The 18,722-nt window shown below is 28.1% G+C and overlaps 2 protein-coding genes across 2 annotated transcripts; one reads left to right on the top strand and one right to left on the bottom strand.

Annotated features, from left to right (window-relative positions):
- Positions 1-305: 305 nt before the first annotated feature.
- On the bottom strand, positions 306-16,018 carry LOC124814429 (neuropeptide Y receptor type 1). Its single transcript, XM_065800557.1, has 6 exons — positions 15,934-16,018; positions 15,694-15,735; positions 15,452-15,573; positions 15,219-15,275; positions 2,521-3,446; positions 306-1,684 (listed from the first exon to the last, which is right to left on the bottom strand). Exons 5-6 carry the CDS (start codon positions 2,955-2,957, stop codon positions 1,042-1,044), a joined length of 1,080 nt encoding a protein of 359 aa, XP_065656629.1. The 5' UTR covers positions 2,958-3,446; positions 15,219-15,275; positions 15,452-15,573; positions 15,694-15,735; positions 15,934-16,018; the 3' UTR covers positions 306-1,041.
- On the top strand, positions 4,062-4,664 carry LOC101237749 (transmembrane protein 199). Its single transcript, XM_065798872.1, has one exon. It carries the CDS (start codon positions 4,062-4,064, stop codon positions 4,662-4,664), a length of 603 nt encoding a protein of 200 aa, XP_065654944.1.
- Positions 16,019-18,722: the final 2,704 nt, after the last annotated feature.

Here is an 18,722-nt window from a genome sequence, read left to right as displayed (position 1 = left end):
CATGGCACTTCACATCGGTATTCAGCAAACTAATTTCTTTCCCTTTCCTAATTTACGCATTTTGCTAGAAGTTTCAGACGATTAAGGATTATAAAATGAATGTTTGTTGCCTCGACCGCCGATTGGCTGCTCTGACAATCGGGGAGGCAATCGAATGTTGTTTTAATAGGTGGTCAATAATGTTATTTTGACGTTACAAAATGTTTTATGTAACGTTAAATATTATTAATTGCAACATCAAAACAACTTATTGCAATGTATTTTGATTTATGAAATTATGTTATTAATTAGAGAATAAAGAAAAATTTTAGATTATAAACATATTATCGGTCATCGAATATAGATAACTTTTAAATTATATCAAAATATGACGAAATATAGATAAATAATATAGATAACTTTCAAATTATATCAAAATATACCGGAATATAAATAAATTATATAGACAACTTTCAAATTATACTGGAATGTAAATTTAATGGAATATAAATTGGAATAAAAATACAAATTGGCTAAAATTAACCTAAAAAATAAAATCTTTTTTGTTTTTAAATTAAAAAAAACATTTAAATAAAAAAGTTTTTTTAATTTCTCGCTTTAAAATAAAAATATTTATACATTTTGAATTTTTACTGATACAAAAAATGTTGAATTTTTTTGTTGTTGTTAAAAAGATTATTAGCGACATTTTTTTTAACATTTATTTGCCTCTGAAAAATACTTTAAGCAAAAATGCGTAACACAATGAAAATCTCACCGCAGTTTGTTTGCTTTGTTTATGTTACGGATAGCGTTAATTTAAAATTTTAATGACTGCGTCAACAAAATAAAAGTTGTCGAACCAGTAAACTAATGACAATAATTGGAAATTTTAAATGAACTTTAAATTTTCTTTATAAACCGATTTAAAAATTTATTCGCAGATCAAACTCAATTTTAATCAGTGAGTAACCAAAAACCAGTTTTAGAAAATTAAGTCAAAAATTTTTTCAAGGTTAAAGATATGTTACCATATACAATTTCCGTTATCATATTTTTTATTTAGTTTTCGGTCTGTGTGGTAACAATTCTTGGTCCTTTATGTATTGAACTTCTCATCAGCGAGGAGAACTGTGAAGCTTTTCTGGTCATTTTTCTTTTTATATCTTTATGCATGTATGCATATACGAATGGGTTAACAGCGGCACTGCAAGCACTTAGAGCGTATAAACCTTCTATGACACGTTGGTAGACAGCTTTGTTTGAAGTATATACTGGGTTGTTATAAATTTGTTGGATTGCTATTATTGAAAAAGCTATTGTATAGGGTAATGTGAGAATAAAGAAGATCACTGCTATGCTTCCGAACATAAGCATCATCGATTTGTTCATTTGTTTTCTTCGCAAAAACGAACGTTTGTTTTCCCCTGGAATTTTCATTTTTCTTAACTTGTATATCGAAATTCCATAAACGATCGCTAAAGTAATTCCGGGAAGAAATGTTGCAATGATCTGATGCGATGCATAATATGCGAATTTTATTTCTTTCGATGACCATTTGTCGTAACATGAGTTATCGTTTTGGTCAATATTAAGTGCGTTGCAATATGGTGCCACTGAAGCAGTAGCGATTGACCAGACAACAAGTATTTTCCACAAAGCGCTTATTCGATAATGTGATACAGTTGTGGTTCGACTTAAAACTCTATAAATAATTATTATTTATAAATAACAAAACTCCGTACATTCGCATACATACATATTTATATATATACATACATATATATATATATATGTATATATATATATATATATATATATATATATATATATATATATATATATATATATATATATATATATATATATATATATACATATATGAGTTTATAATAAAATTTTTAAGTATAATTAATAGTTTTTATTTTGCGTTGCACAGTTAGTTTTTAAGTTTAATTGAGTTTGGTTAAATTTTAATAACAAACTAATTTTGCTAAAATGATATATATATATATATATATATATATATATATATATATATATATATATATATATATATACTTTTTATAATTAGCTAACTTGCACATATCTTTTTTATAATCAGCTAACTTACAAGCAGAAACCAAATTTGTATTCATTAACAGATTTTGAATTTCATTTATTGTGACCATGCAGATTTTACACCCTCCTCAATTTGAGGGGGCTGTAAATTTCATGTCATAAAAGCCGAACAATAAGAGATTATTGAATCAAATTTGAAATTCATCGAATATAAATTAATTTTAATATTGAAAAAAAAAAAAAAACATTTTTGACTCATTGCCCTAATATTTGGGGCTGGTGGTGGGGGCTGACGTTTTAGGGTTTTTGTTGTTCCCAGTCTCTAATGATCGCAATTTTTTATATAACTCATTCCTCATATATATGAAGATACTCAAATATGGAGTTTTTTTCATGTTTCAAAGTTGTTTAGCTCAAACATCTTAAAAAGTTGTCTACGGCCTTGTGTAAGTTAGCTGATTATAAAAAGAGAAAAATTACCTTAATCTTGATACTGCAATTATAACCATCATGAAAGTTGAAACCATCATTGTTAAATGATTCATTGGAACAAAAACTTTGCAACCAAACCGACCCAAAAGGTACCACTCTTTGCCATCTGTAAGATAGTCTTGCACGGATACCATTGGTAAAAATATAGCTGATAACAAATCAGCTATTAACAACGATATAACATAAATGTCGTATTTTTTTAAGGGTTGTTTGCGTTTAGCTAATGTATATAATATACCAAGGTTACCTGCTATTCCTAAAATTAGAATTGCAGCATACGTAACGTATAGTACTAACTTCGTTGGCGTTGTTATATCTAGAGCTGTCGTATTACCGAAGGGAGTTGTGTTAAGAAACCCAGCGCTATATTTCGGAACCGTAGTCAGCGAACGACTTGTATAGTTTGATTTGTTGATAATATTCATTTTTTATAGATTTTCTATAATATGCAACAAAGAGTTTGTATTCCAACTACTTTAAGTTATATATATGTATTGGGGTGTAACTTTGTTTCAGTTGTTTTTATATATGAGGGTGTAAGAGAAAATTCTTTATTTCGCTGCTATTGATATTAAAATAGATATTTTTTCCTTTCGCAAAAGATAAGTTAATTAACTTTTTTGCTTTTAAAATATTTTACTTTTTGTAAGTTTTAACCTGGCGACATAGCAATTATATATCTTGCAATTAGAGATTATATGAAGAAAAAGGTCCTTTATATTTTCTTTTTTTTAATCAATTTTATAAAAAAAATTCCTTTTGAATTGATTTCATCTAAAATCTTTTTTTTTTCTTACATTAAATATTTATGATGCATGACGATGAGTCGTTCCGAATAGTAGTTTTTATTTGAGCAGATTATTTTTTACGATCGTATGCTACTTCTTAGGTTTTCATTCCTTTCTGATTACCTTCTAACAAAATGGAAGCTTTAGTAAGAGTATTTATTATATTGACATATTTCAATTATTTTAAAACAAGTACTGATTAACAAAGTATTTTTTCTTTTTTTGAGTGTGCATGTAAATTTAAAATATGTGGTTCCGTATGAGTACTCGTGAAGATTCTCGTTGGTTTCTATTCAGTAGAATAAAACAAAAAAAAACAAGTAATATTCTTTAAAAAAATTCAAATCATTTTACAGAACAGAATTAGAAATATTTTCAGAAATTATTTTTAGACATTTTCTTCTTGTGTCGCGCAGCTTTTTAAATAAAAAAATTTCAATAAAATTAATCATAGTTACTGCTTCTTACTTTCAAAAACAAATTATTTTTAAAAATATTGTTATAGTATATACATATTGTTACATATATCATATATTCCATTTTATATAATATATATTCCATTTTATATAATGTATATTCTATTTTTATATAATAAATATTCTATTTTTATATAATATATATTCTATTTTGTTTTAAATTAAAATAAAATTTACTTAATAGTTTGAGATTCTTTTCGTCAAAAGCTTAATTTAGTCATTTAAAGAACTTTTGAATATTTTCTTTTCAGAAAATAAAAACAATATGACAGGAGTTGAAACAAAAATATTTCTATCAGCAGAGATAATATCATTTCTTAAAACAATACTAAATGACAGTAACGCCGCTACTGCTCTTAAAGCAAAAGTTAGAGTTGCGTTATCGCAGCCGAACACGGAAAAACAATCAATCCCATATGATGTTCTCACAGAAGCTCATCAGTTCTATAGTTCATTTAAATGCCCAAGCACGAATGCCAACTTTATCGATTTGCATAAATTAGTAAAAACATCAAAAATTTTTGTTGAAAATATTCCCGAACCTGTTCGATCGCCAGAATTGATAAATCGATTGGAGCGACTTACCCGAGAGCAAAATCAACGCGAATATGATAAAATGGTTAAAAACGTTAGAACTAAAACAGAAAATTTCAGTCAAGAAATAGGTCTTGCGATTCGAACCACTGGTCAGCAAGTAATGAGCATTGTAAACTTTCTTTTATCCGTGATTGCGACATTTGCATTTGCCTATTTTTCCTCTCAATTTGCATTTTCTGGTGATTTAGGCATGCGAATTATTTTTTCTGTTATTGTGGCGACTATAGTGGCTCTGGCTGAGCTTTATTTTATGGCGAAAGTTGAAATATGATTTTTTTTAATTTTATTTTTTAAATTCCACAATAAAAGGTTATTTTTCCATGACGTCATCCTAAAATGTAGTAATACTAAATGTATAATCTAATATATTTTGTATTTACTGAACATATGCAGTAATGGTGTATATGTTATAATTGTATAGAAAAAAATTATTTTTAGTTTCTTTTTGATTATTGGCCAACGTCAAAGCTCGCAATGCTTATTGACTTTTCGTCGTTTGTTTACCTTTTTTTAATTTCTGGTAATGTGTCTATTAACTTATGTCTGCCAATTAATTTATGTTTTCCTAATGTTTATTTTGTATATATTTTGATAACAAAGTAACAGTAATTTTTAGAAAACACTTTTGTTTCTGATATCACGCTCGTACTGTAAAGAAAAAACAACTCATTTTTCGTGTTTGTTTAAAACCAGTCTTTTTATCCAACATTTAGAGCATTGCTGAGTATTAAATTATCTTATTATTTTATCTAATTATCTCATTTTAAATTATCTCATTTGATTATCTCATTATCTCATTAATTTCAATTATCAAATTATCTCATTAAGTTATCTTGTTAGAGAACTTCCATTCATTCTTCCATCTCCTTGGAGAACTACATAAACTTTTTATTAGTTGTTTTTAAAGGCAGAAAGTATATAATATCGATAAATTATTTAGAGCTGCTAGTTGCTTTTAAAGAACAAAAGTTGTTTTGATTAATAATGGTTATTAAATGATCAAAAACTTTGTTGCTTACATCAAGAGCAATGTGATTTGTTGCTAACTCCAACGCAATGTGATTTGTTGCTAACTCCAAGAGCAATGTGATTTGATCCTTAACAAAGTAATAATAATTTTTATTTCATCAGAAAAGTTGACCAAATCGAGGTTTACACACCGTTTACAATCAGCTGTTCAAAAGTTTTATTTTTTTTTAAATAAACATTGATAGCATTTTGATAATTCATGGTATTAGTATTTAAGCAGACGTGGTGATTACAAAATGGTGGTTACGCGGTAAAAACATTTTAGAATCAACAGGTAAAAAGAAGGCTTCAATCTAGAAGATTACAATTTATACCCAACATTTTTTGCAGCAGTCTAATATGCAATATTTTATTGAATGTCTCTGCAAAGTCAAGAAAAATTAGATTGACTGGTTTCTTTGGTATAAATAATACTACATAAATAAACTCATTTAAAATAATAATAATAAAAGAAATATTCTAGTAGTAAGCGTCGAGTCATTAATTGACTGAGTAAGTTAGTTTGAACAATGAATTTTATCTTAAATATTAGTTTTTGACACGTAATTGAAATAGTAAGTTAGATCACCATTAATCTACTATACTTTAATGCACTTGTTTGTTGTTTGAAAAAACTGTTTAAAACTCAAGTAAATGGAAACATTAATATAGATTGTTTCCAACCGTTAAAAGATATCAATTTTTTTCTAAATTTTTAGAGTTTCTATTTATCTATTTTTTTATATCTAATTTTAGAGTTTATTTTAAGGAATATTCCCCGACCAATTAAAAGTTGCTAAAATTACTCTTATTTTTAAAGAAGAGGAAATCTGTTATGAGTAATTATTGCCCTACTCTATTTTTTGTTGTTGTTGTTATTTAGGTGCCCCGAGACCTAACGGTCCTCTCACAGAGCACCGCGGAAGTGCATTAAACCAGGAAGTTTACGCCTCCTTCCTTACCGTGACGCGAAAATATGTCCAGAACTCGTTTTGAACCTGGTTCTCCTGCTTCTAAAGTAAGCGCTCTAACCACTGCACTACGGCCGCATATCTATTCTTTCGATATTTTCAAAAATCATATGTAACAGAGTACTCAAATATCTTCAACTATAACTATAAAACTCATTTCAAAAAATTGAAATGAGTTTTATAGTTATAGTTGAGGATGCTTAACTTCAGGAACTATTTTCCAAAAATCCAATCTTGAAGATCTAATAATTCCATTTCAAATTGAGATATTTCTTCCAGCATATTTCCTGAAATTGGACAACCATCACTAATATCAATTAAAAAAGGATTTACTAAAAATGATGATTTTTAAGTGTAATTATTATAAATTTACATACATACATACATACATACACACACACATACATACATACATACATACATTTGTAACCATAATAAAGATAATTCTTGCCTAAAATTATAGTCAATTTCAGCAAAAATTTTGTTGTTATCAGGTTATTACAGGTAAGACAGGTAAGTGTATTCTTTTAAATGGTAAGTGTAGGAGAATTTAGAAAAAAAAATTTTATTTTATTTTAACATTATATAAAATCATTTATATTATTAATTTTTTATTTGTTTATGTGTTCATACTTGGTTGACATATAAATATACTTAAAAAAAAAAAAAAAAATAAGAATCATATAAATATTTTTATTAATAAATAAAAAAATATTAATAAAAAAAAAATGTATATATTTGATATATTCCTCTAAAAAACAAAAATCAGTTAAAACCTTTTTTATTTTTGTTTTAGTAAAGCAAATTGTTATTTTAATTAAATTAGGATTTTTTGGTCATTTATATTACGATATTATAATACTTGATAACATAAATAAAATAAGTCTATAGTAAATATATTGAAGTTAAATAAAGATTCGATGTACCTTTTTTTGTTTATTATCATTAAACTTATTGTATAAATGTTGCTGTTTTAAATTATTCAGATAAACCTTACTGAAACCTTACTAGGTACATCGATTTTAATAAAAGCAGCCATCAAAAATACGTCAAATCTTTGATCAAGTTAAAATAAAACAAAAGATTTCGTTTCAAATTTTTAGGTGCTTATCTTGATAAAAACATCATTTGGAACCATCATATTGGTTATATAAGCACTTAGGTTTATATAGTAATAACATAGGAATTTTATAAATGTACGAATCTACCTCAATAAGAAAAGTTTAATCCAACTTAATTATTCATTTATACATAGTTATTTAAATTATGCTAATATTGTTAGAAACGTGCAACCCGTATAATACATTTTGCAATTCGCTTCGCTCACTCAAAGCCTTATTATATTAAAATAAGAATTCTAAATACATGCGAGCTAAATAATTTGCCCCTAGCCGTCTTAAAAAATCTTTTTACTCGGAAACCTTTTATTAAATAGGGGTGTACCTAAGACCTTCTTGTACCTATACCTTCTTGTACCTCCTTGTACCACCCCACTTTATTTAAAACTATAAAGTTCAAATTTATGCTTCTCAAGTAATTTGTTATAAAAAAAAATTTTTTTAATCCTATTTTGATTCTCAGAGAGCTATGCTAAGTTATATTCGGAAAATGCTTTTTGATGGTCTAAAGTAAGTCTTTATAAGTTAACAAATGATTTTTTCATAAGGCTATCAAGTCTTGTACCTTGGGTCATATAGTTTGCTTTTACCTAAGACTATATGTGCGTAAAGAATTTATTTGAAAACTAAGTAGATTGTTGAATTTTGATTGGTGTAGAATTTTTTTTTCTCGCGGTTGTTTTGGGATTACCATTTACTCGTAGACTTATTTGTCAACTTTGCTCAGAACTATTAGTCAATTTAGTTATTTAAGTATTGCAATCAAGTAACACGAGATAAATTTGTTGTAAACAATTTAAGATTAAATAAATTTTTAATCAAATTTATGTGTCTATCTTTGTTGTCAATTTATTATAGAATCAAGCCCAATTTTCAGGGGATGGCCCTACGAAGAATTGCTAGTAGCCACAGTTAGCACTGATCCTGATAATGCCAACCTAGCTGACCCAAGAACGCTACTTATATGGAGTAATAACAGGTTTAGGGTTTACAACTGAAATTACAGCAAGGTTAGGGTTACAACTGAACTTAAAACTTTTACAATATTTAATGAGTTTAAGGCTAAACTTAGACAGTTATTACTAAAAAATGATTTACCACAAATTTATTTCTCAAATTGCAAAATACCCTTATGATTGATCTATCAATTAAATGAAAAGTATAATAATTTTAGAAAAGATTGAGTTAATCGCATTTGGTAACTTTTTAAAGTTATTTATGTCTTTGTTGTTTAATATGTGTTGCTGTTCTTTTTATTTTTTGATCCTTAGACTTTTGGTTTGTGATCTGAAGTTTCATATTAGAAAGAACAAAAAAAAAAATTATTTCTAATTTCTCAATAAATAAAAATTAAATATTTTCTTGCTTTTAGAAGAATATGTTTAAGGTGGTATACCCCCTTCAAAATTATCTTGGAAGTGAAATCTTATAGTCAAAATTAAAATTAAGCCTATGAAAGATCTTATTAAATGAAATCGATTTATAAAATTACAGGTGGTTATGTTGTCATGACAATCACCTAAAATGGCGGATATAGGAAAATATGCACGTCGCACTGTCAAAAATATCTCAGATTCTAATAGAGTATTCAAAGTAAAACTTGGCCCAATGATAAAAAACAGTTTGATCTATGCAACCTGCCAAAAGTTTTTAAATCTGACTATTAGTTTCCATGTAGCACTACACGGATTATGAAGATTTTTAAATAAGCCAATTTTTAGTGCTGAAACAGCAATATCTCAAACCCTGAAATGTTTTATAATTAACTTTTGGCAGATTGCATACATCATATAAAAACACATCATTGCTGAAAATTTGATTAAAAACTGATTACTAGAAAATCAAATAACTGTGACGGGAGATTGAAAAATAGAAGTTAGCAAAAAAACACTTTAAAAATTAAAAAAGAGAAAAAAATGCAGAAAAATATTTTTAAAATAAACAATGTCTGTAAATTTTAAAGCAAAATGTTTAAAAGCTACCAGCAGCATAAAGAGTTCCTTGTTTTTGCTTTTCCTTATCATTTTTGTTCTTTTTATTGCCCCTGATTGTTTTTCTACGCAACTTAACATCGGATTTATTTTTGTATGACGATTGATACAAGCGTATTTTATTTTCTTTATTGCAGCCATCTATCATAAATGTTCCTGGAATCATATTGAGTTTTTCATAAGTCATCACTGATGCTTTTCTTCCAATATTAAAGTTTGCAATAGCATCATATGTTGCAAATTTCAAATGTAACAATGAACAGAATTTAGTTTTCGGTACTCTTTCCCATATCATCATGTTAAGACTCTCATTTTGGTTCTGAGTTTTTCCATGCATACATTTTGCAAGTAATTCATTAGAGCTAAGTTCTTTATAAATTGGCTTTAGTAACTCAATAATATCACGTGGCAAACCAGGGCCAGGTTTATAGAGAGAAGGTTGATTGGGATGTTTTCGATCAACATTTTTTCACCGTTTGGACAATAGGTGTGATAATTATTTTCTTTTGAGGAAGCAACATGAAACAATGAAGCAAGTATAGCACTGCGCATTTCATGAACAGACTGATTTTTGGTTCTTACTGCAATTCCATAATAGTTTTGCAATCTGTCAATTGTTGCATCAGTAAGTCTTCCTTTACCACCTAGACACCTTTCCTTTTTCAATTTTCTTAATCGTGTGCCAACTCTTTTTTGCACATGACCAACACATTCTAATTTTGAAACTATTGTATCACCATACACTCTTTCAACAGATGAAAATGCCTTACTATCTCCGTCACCACAAAATTCAGTATAGCGAAGTTTATATTTTTCAATAGATCGTTCAAAAATTGATTTTGCTCCAGCGACCTCCATACCGGTGGATGGGCCAGTATAGTTGAGGTTACAAAAATGAGTATTTTTTAGCATTTTATATGCATCAGGGTCTGTATTTTTTTTCTTTATAATTAAAAAACATTGTTTGCAATATTTGGATAATACTTCACAATCCAAAACTTTTCCTGTAATCATTGATATTGCAGTATAAACACCGTTGTATGAGGAAAAACCTCGACGTTGCCAAGTACCATCACAAGAAACACTGGTATTTATTAAATTGAATTCATCAGTAGTATGTTGGGATGCTTTTATAATTTCAAGTGCAGCATCAGACATGGTTTCTACTGCAATTGCTTCAACCTCAATAGCAATTTTTCGAACAATTTTAATGTAAGTGTTTTTAGTCATTGGCGGTGGAAGATCCATAAGATAACAGAATCTTTTAAGGCCAATATGGCCTTGTCCACATGAACGCATTGCATAAACTGACCTTTGGTTAATATCAAAGGCTCTACAACTTCCAGAACCACACTTCTTGGATGTAAAAAATTCATGATTGAATCCACATTTACAAAATATAATCAATGAGCTGGAAAGTCCAAATTTTTTTTTTGCATTTTCAGCTAAATTAAGTCGACAAGTTTTACATTCTGGACAACATAACAACTGAATAACAATGGCTAATAAAGTGCTATCAATAATTCTGTATCCACATATGTTTTTTTTATTAGAACTTGCAAAAGTATTAATAGGGTTTACCTTCGAATTAGATACATTTATTGAGCTCTGTGAATCTGTTAGTAGAAGACTAGTATTTGCTGAATTTGTTTTATTTAAAGTATATTGATTTCCATGAAATCTTTTTTTCTTTTTGTATTGAGTAGCAAATTTCACACGTTCTCTATCCATTAAAAGTATAAGGTTTAAATTATATAAACATAAACAGATACCTAGATATATATATAACTTTTAAGAGCTTCTTGTTATTTTTTGATAATAGATGTTTTATTTATTACTTTACCAATTTTACGTTTGTTTAGGGTAAAGTGACCGAATTCCAGCCGCATCTTTACAAAATTGTTTCTTCAGACGTATTAACAAAAATGTCTATATGAAAATTATACATTTCTAGAAAGATAAATCATTCAGCATTTAGGATATAATTACAGCAATTATTATAAATGAAAATTGTTTGAAAAAACAACGATAAATAAAAGTGTATAGATTAGACCAAAATACAGCCGCTATGACCAAATTTCAGCCAGGCGTATGCGGAATGAACCTAATTACAGCCAATATATAAAAAAAGCTTTTTACTTTTATGGGTTGGCATTTAAAATATTTAAAAGTTAGTTGTATTACTAAGTATTGAATCAATAATTTTTTTAATCCTGCAAATTAGCCGGTTGACGGATAAACAATAAGTAAAACAGTTCTAGCAAAATTACTTAAAGTTTATTTAGTTTAATATTTCAAAGAAGATCCTATTATGTGTAAATTAAGATAAATAATGTCAATGTAATAATTAATGTCAATGTAAAAGTTTATACTACTGTTTTAAAAGATTTGCATAGAATATAATATTAACATATTATATCAAAAAAAGGAATTCAGTGAGCTCTGTAAAAGACTTTTAAACACTAAGAACAAAAATTTATAACAACATAATCAAATTACACACTGTTTTTTTATGCTTTTATTGGTTCATTTTTATAGCAACGATTATTTTTCAAGGATTATATTTTGACAATACCTGTGCTTCCTTTATTTTTAAGTTTTATAGTCTTTTCAATTTACGCATTTCTTTTTCCGTTTCATTTTGAGCTTTTTTTTGCATCTGCTTTAATTGTGACTCATATGCTTCTTTAGAAGTAAGCATAAAAAACTTGTCTGAATCCTTAGCTTTTTTGCACTTTGTAAAATTTGGATCTAAATATGGCGAAATATCATTATCTTTATCTCCTGAATAAGATGAATTTTTAAAAGGGAAGTTTGGGGCAAAAGGTCTAGTTTTTACAAAATCAGAAGCTAAAGGAGTTGAAATTGTAAAATCAATTTCATGCTAATCAATAGTTCAATTTCAGAGTCAGACGTAATCCTAAAGCTGTCTTGAAACTTACTAGTAAATGCAGCTTTATTACTTGCAGCTTTTAGTTGTATAGTTTTCAGTCTTAGTTCCACTAAACAATCACTGCTATGTTCTGGAATTTCTACTACGGTTGTTGGTACAGTGAAACAGTCATGATCATTTGCTAAAACAAATCTTGGGTTGGTGATTAGATGTTGCTCAAACTCAATATCTGGTACTTTTGTGCTGTCTGTTGTTTGATTAATCTGCTCAACTGTTGTTGCATTATCAATTTTTATAATTTAACCAAAGAGATTAGTCACAAACCTGTCTTCAGAATACACATAGTTTGGCAAGTTAGTTTCAGCCGGAATAATCAACGGATTATATGAAAGATTCCATATGATTTAAAGCCAGAGTCAGTATTAGCTTTTGTCATACTTTTATTCCAGGCTTTGGTTAAAAGTCCTTTAAAAATGGCCTTGTTTATTATAACCCCAGGGTGATTAGACATCATATCCTGGCTGCTTTATTAAATGAAACTTTGAATGGTTTAAATACAGTTCGATCGCAAGGTTGAAGCCAATTGCTTGTATGAGCAGGTAATTCAACAATTTCAATTCGGTTTTGTATGGCCACATCTACTAACTCTGCGAAATTGTGGGAATCGTGGCCATCCAAAATTAAAACTTGTGAACGTTGTAGCTCAATGTTTTTTTAAAATGTAAGCTCAAATCATAGTTTTGCAATCCCTTATTTAGTCCATCCAGATTCACTTAGACTCCAGTTGGTTCTTTCAGGGGCATCTAGAACTTGAAAACTTTGAAGGGATTTTACTGCCTATCCTTTTGAAATCACATGAGGTGGAAAGGCTCTTCCTGCTGCATTTCCACTTGTTCTCGTATGTAAATATTTAGTACCGTTTTGTAGCAACATTTTTGTGCGCCTTAAAGTCTAGCTGCAAGTCTGTCTCATCCATGTTCCATATTACTTTAGGCTGACAGTCTATAATGACTTCTTTAAGAGCGGTAAAATAATTTGCCACCTTTATCAGATTCATGCATTGATGAGGAACTGATGCTTTTGATTCTGGTTGTCGAAAATTTACTTTTTTGTTATGTCGAATTATAAGTAGTCGCCACCATTTATTAGATGGTTTGCCATTCTTAAAAGAATATCCATATATTTTGGCAAGCTTTGCCAGCATATACCATATATTGTTGTTTTCCAAAACCAATGCCTATCCTAGCTCTGTTGTCTGAAAAATCGAGTACCTTTTTTTCAAGATCAAGAGCCATTAAAATTTTATCTTTCTGCTTTTGCACCAATCTCAACTTTTCCATTTATCCTGCTCTGCAAAGTTGCTCGGGGTACTTTAAAAAATTTAAAACTAATAACACTGTTTATAGCTTCAAGTAACGCTTCCTCTTCATATTTCACATATACCTCAAGTTGAATGACATTGTTTCTTATTAGGTACGTGACATAAAATTTATAAATTCAAACACTAGATTGTTATATATCATTGGAAAGGTCTTCAATTCAGTATTTTAAAGCTGAAAAAATTATCAGAATTGAACAGTTCTACGAAAAGTTATGGTATTTTAAGCACTGGTTTTTTGATATATGGATTTCTTAAAGAAACTGTGATCAAATTTGAAATCTTTCTTAACTTAAATTGTCATAACTTTGTCATTCTTATCGAAATACATACAACTTGGTATCAAAAAAAAGGTCTTACAAAGCATGATGTAAATGATGCCCTTTGAATTGCAGGATTAGGCGCGAAGAGGGAACAAAAGAATACTATTTTGAAGCTCTCCACCTCTCACACCTAGAATATGGTTGGTTAAAACTCAAATAATGTCTTTTTGTAAAAATAAATAATATTTATATAAAACACAAGTTTTATATAAATATTATTTATATAAAACACAAGGATATGGTGGGTTAAAACTCATAACTATATGCAAAAACTCTCACACCTAGGATATGGTGAGTTAGAACTCATAACTATATGCAAATACTTTATATACAAAAAGACAATATACAAATATAAACATCATCAATATATACATACACACTGTACATACACATATCAATAGGTGTATATAGATTCACTAAAAAGTGAATCTGCATGTACTTATTAATAATTGTATGCATAGTTGTATATTGAAAATATACAACTATACATATAGTATGTATATTGAAAACGTCGCTATTCCTAATTTTTCTGCCATCCCTTCTGCCACCTGGAGGTTTGTATTTAAAATGAGGCAGATCTCTACCTCCATTCTAATTAGCTAATTCTAAAATTAAAATGAAATACTTGTACCAATCTGCTGCTTATTGCCGCGTAAAATAAAAGTTAATTCAAGCCAATATTTCAGGGAAAATCAAAGACTAATACCTTTTCTAAGCTCAAATTTTTTTTTTGCTAAATACAAATATTTTAATAGACTGTATAACAACAAACTTTTTCGGACAAGGTTTAAACAGATTATATATCTTAAAATATACCTATTTCATTCTCTTCTTTTAAATATAAAAATTATAATTTAATCTTATTGATTTCAAATGAAGCAATTTATGAGTACAAAAATGAATAATTGAAAAATAAAGAAAAGTTATAATAACCTATTTAATCAATAAGTTATAATAACCTATTTAATCAATAATTCATAATGAAAATAAAACATCTTTCAACTGTATTATTTTATCATGTTTTATTATTTACCATTAAAAACTTTATAAAATAACAAAATAGCATATAAAAAAAAAATGGCAAGATTGCTTTTAACATATACATAACATCTAATACAGTGTAAAAAATAAAAAAGGTCTTACAATATTTGTGCTCCTTAAAAATCAACAGATTGAATTGAGAAAACTGACATAAGTGCACTAAAAAATTTGCCAACATACAATACATACAATGACTGATAAATAGACATACTCATTAAAATTTACATATATATGCTTTAAATTTTGGTTGGGGAAGACTGTTTATTCATTTTCTTATGTTTCTTTATTTAAAAAAAAGTTAAAACTGCTTGGCTCACATGCCAAACCGCACTTACAAAATTATATTTCACACTTATGGAGGAATTCATAGTTATGAAATTCATTCTTAGACAGTCATCGAATTATAAATTTAACTTAATTTATTATCCCTTGCGCAATTCTTCCCGTGTCTTTTGGTCTAAATATAAACAAATGTGTAGATAAACTGATATATACTTTAGTATGTCTATATAAATACTTATATAAGCATATCTAAATAATCAAAGATAATTAAACCATAATTAAAATAAAAATTTACCTTTCAGGAACTCTTCATCAATATCATCATTATAGTAGAGGTCTTAAAAAGAATATTGTATATTTAAAGCAAATTAACAAATAAATTAAGGTTATAGTGAAATCAAATCTCCTAAGGAAGAAACATTAACAAGTAAAACAAACAATAGTAAACAATAAGACTAAATGAACAATACTTAATAAATACATAATCTAAATAATCGTTTTTTGGTAAATAAGAAAATGACAAAACAAAACCTACATGATAATGATAATTGGTATACTATTTTGTCAGTTATTTTTTATTCTAATCTAAATACTAATTTTTTCATAACAAATTCATTTACGATTACATTTTTATAACATAAACACTCGGGAAACACTAGTATTGAATATGATAAACTTACTTAGATAAACACAAAAGTATTGTTGTTTATATTGTGTATTCTTGTGTATACATACTGTATTCTATTTTGAATACCAACAAAAAATAAAGACAGTTTAAAAAAAATCTTTATTTAAATTAAATAACTTTTTATTTAAATAGACATTTTACAAGCATTGTTTTAACCCTCCGTTGGGTGCAGCAATTTGTAACTTGAGAAGGCGTGTTGTATTAAATCATACAAGTCTGAAACTGTTTTAATAAGAATATTACATTTCAAAATCAAAATGTTAAAAAAAGCAATTGGCTAGTAGAAATTAGAACCATTGAAAAATGTGTTATAATTATAAAATATACTCTAACATTCAATAGCGGATTTTCAGTGGACCTATATAGGCATTTTGAGCATACATTGAGGCATACCTATATAGGCATTTTGAGTGGACCACTTTAGTTTCGCTCATTGGTTACTTAGTATTGGCAGCCGCTAAAAATGGCTAGCCGATGACTAGCCAGTATTAACATGTCTTATAATTATTGGCTTGCCATTTATAGCAGCTGCAACTAATGGTTCACTAAATAATGATGAGCAAAACTCCATTAAATCGCTAAAAAATGCCTATATAAGTCCACTGCAAATCCACTTAAACAATGTTTGCTGAGAAGTCTAAAAATAAAAAAAAGGAACAAAAAAGAATGAATATTTTTAAATTTAAAAAAAGTAACATTCAAAGGCCTATTGTATCAATTTAAACAAAATGATAAAAATGAGATAAAGAAGATAAAAAATCCAAAAAAAAGTTATTTTATTATGCTTTTTGAAATAAAACTAAAGGAAAAGGAAAAAACCAGGCTACTGAAAAACAAACCACCTAGTCATAACTAAAAAACTGAAACAAGATAATAATGATTGGCTTGTAGCAATTTGAACAACCAGGACCGCTGGAGGGTTAAATAATTTTGTCTTGGCTTTTAGTAAATGATTAAAATGCTAAATTCCATTAATGAAACTATATAATAATTATTTTTAACAATAGACACCACGTGAAGGTAAGCCAGAGCCGTCTATCAAAAAAAGTCCAAGTCAACACTTGCTTATGCTAACTAACTTACATGCCACAAATGGAAGCCAAGCCATGCTTACAAACTAAAAAAAAGCAATTATGTATATTGAGCATTCACTGATTTAATATAGATATTTAATCTTATTTAAGCTATATCTCATAAATTTAGTAAAGATGTATAACCCTAAAGGCTTATACCATGCTCACTAATAGCTATTTATTATGCCATTATAACCAAGATACAAGCAAATTAGGTCATGTCAAAATTCCATGACACAAACAAATCAATTAGCGCAGTCTTAACCAATACGATACAAACGTCCATGCCTTAAATATTATTTAAATAAAGTTTTATAAAACAAAATTTTGTAATAATCATAAACATTTAATTAAGAAAATATCCTCTCTCCTGTAATGACATCTGCAGCAAGCTGGAACTTTTTCATAAGATAATCAACAGATTCAATTTCAGTTTTATCATCTTTCCAGTAGGAAACACTATAAACTATATCTTTTTGTCTTTTATTTGATTTTTCTACTCTGCCATCATGCATCACAGGTTTGGATGTGTCAGCATGGCACCATTGATGGCAGAGCTTCCTACCAATAATTCTGTCAAATATAACATCTTCCAAATCATTAAATTGCTTGTTTGACAAGTGCCTAAATGCGTTCTTCTTTTCAATAAAAGTTAGTTTGGACAGGTCTCTCTAACTGTCTTTTTCCATTTTTATCCATTTTTTGGCGTTTTGAAATTTCTCTCCTTGAAATCTGAGCTCTGATTTCAATATGTTGCAGTCGATTTCTCTTTCTTTTATTTCATGCAACATATATAACTGCCTAAATAATTTACAGTCTTATTCTTTTTACATCTTAATTTGCAAGAATGTAGCAAAGTGTGGCATTATGACATCTTCCTTTGGCATCACTAAACATACCGACTATCTCTTCACTATCAATATTGTGAAGCCTTGCACTCGCGGTCTCCTCCTTTAGTGTCTCTGTAATAGAAAATGAGAAATACCTTTTATATTGTCGCTTTAAGACAACTTGCACAGCATCAAGACAAGCAGAAGTCGTTTTTTTAAGCTGGTTTTCAATGAAGCTTATACGAGTGTTAGTGGTTAGCAATGAAACATAAATTAATTTTAAAATGTTAGGGGCAAAATTATTATTAAAAAAATCCGTTCTTCTATGAAACAAAGCAGCTGGATTAGATTTACAATTTATAATTATTAACAAAACTTTTTTCACTACCTGAATACCAGAAACATGATCAAAATTTGCATCCTCAGCTGAAACATAAAACTTTTCCATCCAAGGCCCAGTAAGGAATTTTCCAAACAATGCAAGCACACAGATTCCTTTTATGGTAGTTTTATTACAAAATGCCCCTCTCAGAATTACTTGTAAACTTTTACATTTTACTGTTCCAACAGTGAGGAAATGTTTAAACTCATTGCAATGCTTCACAAAAATGAAACAAGTATGAAAAAGAATATGATGTCTATTTCCACGATATCTAGGAATAATACTTCGTGGTAGATCGTTTTCATCTAAAAAATTTACAAATTCTTTTGTATCACCTTTGACGTCTATAAA

Source organism: Hydra vulgaris, chromosome 06 (genome assembly GCF_038396675.1).
Source record: "Hydra vulgaris chromosome 06, alternate assembly HydraT2T_AEP".
NCBI classification, from domain to species: Eukaryota; Metazoa; Cnidaria; class Hydrozoa; order Anthoathecata; family Hydridae; genus Hydra; species Hydra vulgaris.
This window is presented reverse-complemented; position numbering and strand designations above follow the sequence as displayed.